The sequence below is a fragment of the Myotis davidii genome, unplaced genomic scaffold (genome assembly GCF_000327345.1).
Source record: "Myotis davidii unplaced genomic scaffold, ASM32734v1 scaffold223, whole genome shotgun sequence".
Classification (NCBI taxonomy): Eukaryota; Metazoa; Chordata; class Mammalia; order Chiroptera; family Vespertilionidae; genus Myotis; species Myotis davidii.
The window spans coordinates 670,718-679,528 of record NW_006294609.1 but is presented as its reverse complement, the minus strand read 5'-3'; the positions used below and the strand labels follow the sequence as shown (position 1 = coordinate 679,528).

The window sequence follows — 8,811 nt, the reverse complement described above, 5'->3', positions numbered from 1 at the left end:
TGGGCCTGACCACCCTCACCCCAGGGGTCAGATAGCCTCGTTTCTCTATACATTGTCCAGGAGCCACTCCCCTGTCCCCAAGTTCTTTTCTAACAGCACTATGGAATGAGGGGTACCTGCAAGCAAGCCTTCCTCCAACTCCTGATCAGTGGCCCAAGCACCAATTCCTGTTGACATCTAATCAAACATTCAGAGGAAATCCAGGTTTTAGTCTTTCCCTGTTTTTATTTGAAAATTTAATTTGGAATTACTCTCAAGGAACAAAAGAGATGAGAATAATTGGGTTAACATGTCAAAAGATCTCACTTTATAGAAAGTGAGGATCTGAGACCAATACAAAATATGCAGGCCAGCAGAACATTGGATAATACATTAAACTGAGAGTGGGAGATGGGGTAGGAGAGAGAGGACCATCTTTAGCGTTTATTTATTCTAATATTCACATTTGTGTTTCACCATGAAGTTTTGTTGTTCTCTCCCTCCCCCTAATAGAATAGATTCATGGAGCCAGTTATTTTGAAATGAAAACTGAAAGTATAAATGTTTTCAGATCAGGTTTTCCTTCTGAGGAATGGTTCTTTTGTTAAAAAAAGTAAAAAAAAGTAAAATAAAAACAGAAAAACCCATCTTCAAATACTTAATTGTAGCCAGAGTAATGGAATAACTATTTATAGAGCACAGATCTATTTAAACCACTTTTCTTTAGGCCAAAGGCAACATCTAAGCTACAGATCCACAAAAAGAAAGGATAAATAAAATAAAAAGAACATCAAAGTTAGAGCAATTCAACCCCTTCCTTTGATTTTTATCAGGAACTGGGGAACTCAGCTCCTGCTGGGTCAGTGGGAGTGCTCCCAAGGGCTGAAAGCAAAAGTGGGGAGGCCGCCGCCCATGGGACCCAATTCAAGTACTACCACGAAGTCCTGCATCCCACTTCCTTACTAAACTAGACAATTCTCAGGTAGCTCTAAACAAACCTAAAGTGACAGAGCATCCTTTGCAATAGTTTCATTCCTGTCAGAGCCAGTAACTAAAAGCCATTATGTTGCAATTGAGTATTTTATTTCCCAATCGGCTAACTTATGGCTTTCTTCCCTTTTTACGCAATGACTGTCCTTCTCCAGAGAAAGCGACGAATCTGCCTCCAGCTTCATCCTGTGTGAAGATAAAATACTATTTTCAGAAATTTCTTGGAGGTTTATAGAAAATGCTTTATTTTGCTGACTCATGTACCATCCACCCATTTTCCTTATGCTCCATTATTGATAATAAGAAATGTTTTTGAAATATAAATACAAATCATAATCAACTGAATTGAACACATGACCACACAATCACAACTATGTGTCTATCACTGCCTTTATTCTAAGGGTGAACGTATATCCTTTTGCAGAAGCATCACATTTTCTATATATAAAGTATAAAATACACCCCAAAACAAAAGTCACCTGGAATTCCACCACCCCAAAATAATACTTTTAGTCACTTTTCTGTATGTGCTTATATAAACTATTTCAAACGTAATTCCCAAGTCTCAAGACAATGGATTTCTTACCTAGTACATTCTAAAACCTACAGAGAATTTCATCACGTGGGAGAGGCAGTCTCTACCACTGGATATTACTTCTAGGTTTGCAGTATTTTAAATTGCTGTGGTGACCAGCTTAATATGTTTGCACACAGCCTGATATTTCTTAGAAGTGGAATTCCTTAGTAAGCTAGTCTCCCACCAGCAGAAAGAGGGCTTGTTTTTTCTGAACCCTCAAAAACAGGTATCTTTCATGCATTCCTTTTGTTAGTCAGCCAGTGGTGTTAGCTATAGAAGATGAAGGTTCTGAGCTCCCGAACGCACACCTCTACACCCAGCCCCACACGTTCCACACAGCCTCAATAGGCCAACCAGGCCACCAGAGGGAGGAGGGCCCCAGGAATGAAGAAAAATATGACAGAAATACCCTGATTCAAAATGGAAAGAATTCCCCCTCATATCACTAAAAAATAAAACTCACCTCTTCAACCTTTTTGATCAGTGGACGTGAATTTCTGATGAAAGTGATCTTACCAAGTTTAAATTCATAATTGGGAATTCCTCTGTAAAGATGGAAGAGGAGAAATGTTAGCTCCAGAAGAAAAAGACTCAAATTCTCTTTTGACAAACAAGAGGAAGGCAAGCCAAAGAGAGGAAGTGTGTCCTCTTGGTGATTCTCATTCTGAGGTATGCAGCTGTCAACCACCCCGGCCTTGGGCCAGCCGTCTGGTGCTCCCCAGCATCCCTACAGGAGAGAATCAGAAGGCAAATGGGTAGGGGCCTTCAGACTTGGGACCTAGCCTGCAGTGAAGGGTCACCTAGGGGCTTGGGAGGTCCTCCTCAAATCCATCCTCTAGCCTCACAGATCAACCTTGAAGGGGTACACTTGTACCAAACTCAGAGAGTGGGTAAAAAATCCATTATTAGCATTATCCTTCTGCTCCAACATATAGTAGAGAGGTGACATATGGCAGGTAACACATCTCATCCCTGTCACCACTGTGACAGCCACCAGAGCAGGGAATCTGCTCCGAGTCCCTGGACCAAACAGAAACACATCTGTGAGGCAGCTCCTGCCTCCTGTTTGAAGGAAGTTGAGACACTGTGACTTGATGAATAAAACAGGTTAGATAGGAACTAGAAAGGTTTTAAGTAGGAGAGAGATCTGAAGAGGGGCCAGTTGGAGGCGAGTGGAGGCTGTACTGCAGTGGTCCAGGATTGGAGGAAAGATACTGATACACTTCCCCTGGGAAACAGCAACTCTTTGTCATGTTCCAGTCCCCCAAGGAGAGCTGGTGGGGGTGGGGGTGGGAATTCATCCACTCTGCTAGATTCTTTGAGCCGGGCTTTATTTCCAGAGCTGGAGTGAGGCTGCCCACCCCAGAGGTCTGGCACAGACCCTCCCTAGATGATGATGAAGCATCAGGCTGGAGCAGGCAGGGCAGACCCACCTTTTGATGTCTCCAGGCTTGATTGGGGAGGGGCTGGGCTCTACACCTTTCTTCTTCCCGTCCAGTCTATTCCCGGAGCCGGAGAAGGCCTACACAGGCAAGCAGGAGGGTGAGCACATGTATGTGCTTTGCTGAGACTGCTGCAGGGATATCTTCTGGGGGGCGCCACCGAGGCCCCCTCAGGAATGAAGCCCTCCCTCCCCAGCTGCTGAAGTGTGGGCAGCTGAGAACTCTGTCTCAGGACTGCAGTGAGATGAAAGGAGTCTTCTGGCCCAAGAGCAACCACCGCCAGGGGTAGCCAGTAGCCAGTAGCCAATGACAGGTGAAAAGGTCTGGCCTTGGCTCTGGGGGACCGGTCTGGGGCCCTGTGGAGGGACTAAGCCCTCTGTTGCAACTGCCGCAGGGCTCAGCTTTTGGTCCTCCACTGCCTCCCAGCGCCCTGATACTAGTCATCCCTTCTTCCCCAGGGAGTCGGGCTGGCAGCAGTGCTGAAGGGTCATGTTGCAATTTATTTTTAAACAGTGTAGGCCAAGAAAAGAAGAACATATTCTTAAGAGATAAAGCAAATGTGGCCATATTGGTGAATCTAAGTGAAAGGTATATATGTGTCCATTGCACTATTTTAACTTTATGGTAGGTTAGAATTTTAAAAAGAAGAAAAAGCTGTGGCTGCCTTACAGATTTGTTCAGAAGATTCCATGAGAAAGTAGAAGTCAAGTGCTATGAACTGACAGAGTGGCAGATACATGTATGCACAGATACCCAGAGGCCCAATCCCTGCTGATGTCCATGGAGCGTTATAGAGTGGCTGGGAGGAGCAAATGGAGCGGCAGGGGCACAGGAAGTAAAACATGTGGCCTGGTACTCACACGGAAGCCCAGCTCTCCAGCATAGCCGCTATGGTCAGCTTCGCCTTCCTGATGGGACAGAAAAATGAGAGATAAGCTTCCCAGCAGGATACCCCAACTTTTCCCTTGGGCCCCTCATTTCTATTGCTGTCTCTGCACCGGAACAGCTGTGCCATCCCCTGGGAGCAGGGCTGGGAGAAAAGCAGGGAATGTGGCTACACTAGCACCAGTAGAGGCCAAATACAGGCCGGCAGTCAGGACAGACCAGGACACGCCCCCAAAGGCCATTACCAAAGAGGCCAAACCTGCCAGGCTGGGAGGGAGGAACAACTTACAGTGGACTCCTCATGCTGGACTTGTCTTTCGGGTTCTTTGTAGCCCAGGGGAGCATCAAAATCCACCTGCATTCCCAAGGCGAGAGGGAAAGTTGAGAGACATGCTGGCACTTAGGATTCCTTAGCTTTTCTGTTTATAACTGAGGCAACTGTAGATTCACATGCAGTTTTAAGAACCTACACAGAAAGATGCCCTGTACACTTTGCCCAGTTTCCCAATGGTGATATTTTACAAAACTATAGTATAATATCGCTACCAGGATATCGACGTCTACACTATTCAGAATTCCTGTTTTACAAGAACTCACTTTGTGTGTGTGTGTGTGTGTGTGTGTGCAAGTTCTCACAATTTTATCACCAGTGTAGGCCCACAGTCGAGATGCTGAACAGTTCCAGCACCACAAGATCCCTTCATGTTTTCTCTCTACATCACATCCACATCTACACCTCTGCTGGCCACTTTCTCCACCACCCAGGGCGCCTGGTAACCACTATTATGTCCTCCCTTTCTGAAGTATTGTCATTTCAAGAATCGGCCCTGGCCAATGTGGCTCAGTGGTCAAATATAAGCCTGTGCACCGAAGGGTCGTGGGTTTGATTCCTGGTCAAGGGCCCACACCTGGGTTGCAGGTTCAATCCCTGGGCCCAGTTGGGGCGCATGTGGGAGGCAACCAGTCAATGTGCTTATCTCACATCAATGTTTCACTCTCTCCCTCTCTCTTTCTCCCTCCCTCCCTTCCACTGTCTCTAAAAATCAATGGAAAAAATATCCTCAGGTTAAGGTTAACACACACACACAAAAAAACAAAACAAAAACGGAAGCAGTTTGTAACCATTTGGGACTGCCCTTTTTTGCTCAGCATCATTGTCTGGAAAGCCACCAAACTATTGAGCGTCCCAATAGTTCCTTTCTACTCAGGAGCTGAATAGCCTTCCTTAGCTTTTTTAAAAAATTGAGCTTCCTGCCCTAGCTGGTTTGGCTCAGTGGATAGAGCATCATCCTGTGGACTGAAGGGTCCTGGGTTTGATTCCGGTCTAGGGCATATGCCGGGTTTGCAGGCTTGATCCCCAGTAGGAGGTGTGCAGGAGGCAGCCGATCAATGATTCTCTTTCATCATTGATGTTTCTCTCTCTCTCTCCCTCTCCCTTCTTCTCTAAAATCAATAAAAATATTTTTAAAAATTGAGCTTCCTTAGTGTTTAAGAAGATGCACTCTTTGGCAGGCCTGAGATGCCAGTAGATTTAGCCATCTCAAAACTGGAGGCAACTGTGCCACCTCCACTGGCCCTGAGAAGGATCACAAGGTCGGCAGCCTTCTCATGATGCTCTGGCAGCATTTTCCTCCTCTCTCACCCAAACAGTCCTAGAGACTGTGTGACAGTGACATCCTCTTGGGGCACTGGCCTACAGGTGCTACCAAATGCCCGTCTCCCCCAGGTGGAACGCACTATGAGCAGCAAAGTTACTCACATTCATGTCACACTCGATGATGGACACGGCTTTGTCAGGCTTGGTCTCCATCACCCGCAGTTCATAGATCTGTAGGAACACAGAAATCAGTTGGTTAGTTTCATGGCAGCACTGGGAACTGTCACTGTTACTGTGACTCCCTACTGGGCTCTTGCAGACACATCATTCACCTCCACAACACCTTCCTCAGCCACACAACGAGGCCACGGGGGTGGACATCACTCAACAGAAGCTACTCCCTAAAAGTAGTTCAAATCAGACAAGGGAATTATGGACCAAATTGAAAAAGACACTCATAGCTTATCCCAGAATGTATACACCTAGGAATTTCTAAGTAAATAATTAGCTTAAATATGCAGAGAAAACTCTAAGAATGCTCATTCCAACACTGCTAAGAATAGTATATAGCCAAAACTTATTCATATATAAATTATAGCCACCAGGGGCATACAATGTAGCCAAGAGAAAAGAAATTAAATCAGTTATGTTGCTGCACGTTTAGGATAATCTCAAGTACATAAAAACATACATTAAAAGTGGCGGAATCTATTTTTTCAACACTGCTTTTGGTTCAGAGCCTGGGACAAGCTGCTGCTGCCCACTGCCCCCCTGGTTTCAAGTCTTGTGGTTGCCTCATTCTCTAAAGAAGGCTTAGTGAGTTACTTTCTCTCAGCCTCTAAAAATATTCTGCTATTTGGGGACTACAAATGGTTGCTATTTGCTCTTTTCCTGGAAGTATCATATTTTCTCTCTGTTCACCTCCCTGTATCTGGTATGTGATATCTGTAACTTCTCCTGTTTGATGTACATCATACTTCCTGTAACTATGGGCTGATGGCTACTTGTAAAACAATTTCACTTATTATTTCTTTACAATATTTCCATTCCCCTATTCTCTCCTGCTGGGATTTTTACAGAGCATGTTTGACTTTCTTAGTATCTCCAAACCTCAAGTTCTCATATGTTCTATCACCTTGCCTCTCAGTGCAGAATTCTAAGTCACTTTTCCAGACTTAACTTTCATTTCATTCTTTGTCAGCTATTGTTTAACTCTTGTTTTTCAAATCTTTCTGTCTTTTCTTTTTTTTAAAATATACTTTATTGATTTTTTACAGAGAGGAAGGGAGATAGAGAGTTAGAAACATCAATGAGAGAGAAACATCGATGAGCTGCCTCCTGCACATCTCCCACTGGGGATGTGCCCGCAACCCAGGTACATGCCCTTGACCAGAATCGAACCTAGGACCTTTCAGTCCACAAGCCGACGCTCTATCCACTGAGCCAAACCAGTTCCGGCTGTTTTTTCTTTTCTTTTGTAGCTTAATAAATTTTATAATTCCACTTTTTAATTTCTTTGAATATTTTACACATAATTATTTCATATTTACACCTGAAAATCCAAATGCTGATTTCCTTAAGGGTCTAAATCTGCTTTTGTTGTCTCTGCTGTGTGTCCCGTGGCTGTATTATAAGGTCCTGCTTGCTTGCTCAATCTGTGGCGGTCCTGAGGGCTTAAATAAACTGGGGGGCCTTTCCCAAACAGAATCTGAGTTCCTTCTTTTGGGATGAGGATAACACCACCTCTGGGTCTATTATGGCCCCTTTAAGAGTTCCAGTTTAATGTGGAAGTCTCTGATTCAGATCTCTTACTATATCACTGACTGATACAGTCATCTGCCATCAGGATGGCCCTGCTGAGAGATTCTTGAAAACTTCTTATATTTCTTGCCAACCTAGTTTTTATAATCTGAGTTTTAACCTGATTAACCTGGGTTTTATCAGAAGGGCCCTTTAAGAGTACCTAGTCTTCTATATTTCCAAATTCTATGTAATTCACCTTCCCTTTCAGTGCAAAAAATATCATCTTTTTAGTTATATTTAGCATTACTACCTTAATAAAGAACAATAACATTAAGGCTACCTGCAATTAATTATGGAAGCTTATAAAGTATTCAGTTAATGTAGACAATACTTAAAATGTTCCCCACAAAGCTAAAGGCAATAGGATTATTTCTTAGTTTTATAGAAAATTGTGATTTAAGATGCAGAAATTGAAAAGTAAGGATTCTCAATATCAGATGCTGCAAATAGAAGGAAATTACTGGAGAACACTGGATCCCTACACTGACACCAAGGGAGTAAGTGTCCTCTTGGTTCTACAGGAAGGGACTGGCTGAGCCACAGGCTCCTGTTCATGCATGAGGACCCCGGGCCATGAGGGGACAAGAGAGTGTATGAAGGAGTTAAGAGCTGGCCTCAGGGAAAGGCACGCCAGGGCTGGTCACTCCTGAGGACTAAGTGGTCGACCCTGACAGCAACTCTGAGAGGGTCAATCCTGGTCATTGTCACAGTGGACACAAGGTACTCACATCACTGTGCTCCATGCCTGTGTTAGGATAGCCTATTAATAGGGTTAGCAACTATTTTATCTTTCCTCAGACATGTTTCCATGAATAACGGGTAAGTGGATGCTGTCGTGAATTCATGGGAACTCATGTCACTAATGCATGAAAGATGAAGTGTGGTATTTCACTTTACAGCTAAAGTGTTTAGATCCAGACACCTAAAAAGCATGGAATCATAGATGAGTATAAGTGGTGTTCGGATCTGAAGGACTGTGTCAAGACGGACAAGCCCAGAGGAGCTAAGAGAAAACCAAAGTGAAAGAAAACAAGGAAGAGGATGTGGCCAGGCTCTGTTTCCAGGTGCCCCACAGCACTTGGAGCGCACCGCATGGCCAGCTCCAGGAGGGCCTGTCTGCTTCCAATGGAGGGAATTGTAAGGACAAGGGCCTAGACTGGCTCATTTCTGTGTCCTGACAGCCCAGCAAAGGGCTTATCTGAGATTTTAGTTGCAATGCAGACCTTTCTAACTGAGGCATAATTGGCAGGCTCACCACCATGATACACAGATATGTGATTAATAAGTATAACAAACCCTAGCCAGTTTGGCTCAGTGGATAGAGTGTCAGCCTGAGGATTGAAGGGACCCGGGTTCAATTCTGGTCAAGGGCACATACCTTACGCCCTGGTCAGGGCCCATGGGGGAGGCAACCAATCTCTATCACACCACTGTTTCTCTGTCTCTACCCTCCCTTCCACTCCCTCTAAAAAAGTCAAGGAAAAATATCCTTGGTATTAACAAAACAAAACAAAAGGATAACAATGTTAAGCTTATTC

General features: G+C 44.4%; 1 protein-coding gene across 1 annotated transcript in view; it reads right to left on the bottom strand.

Annotated features, from left to right (window-relative positions):
• Nucleotides 1–217: 217 nt before the first annotated feature.
• UFD1L (ubiquitin fusion degradation 1 like (yeast)) overlaps nt 218–8,811 on the bottom strand; it is a 19,109-nt gene continuing 10,515 nt past the window's right edge. The window contains exons 7-12 of the mRNA XM_006768833.2: nt 5,633–5,701; nt 4,163–4,228; nt 3,849–3,896; nt 2,980–3,068; nt 2,010–2,091; nt 218–1,155 (exon numbers count right to left, since the gene is read on the bottom strand). Of these exons, the coding sequence (XP_006768896.1) occupies nt 1,081–1,155; nt 2,010–2,091; nt 2,980–3,068; nt 3,849–3,896; nt 4,163–4,228; nt 5,633–5,701 (429 nt within the window). The 3' untranslated portion in view covers nt 218–1,080. The remainder of the gene's footprint in view (nt 1,156–2,009; nt 2,092–2,979; nt 3,069–3,848; nt 3,897–4,162; nt 4,229–5,632; nt 5,702–8,811) is intronic.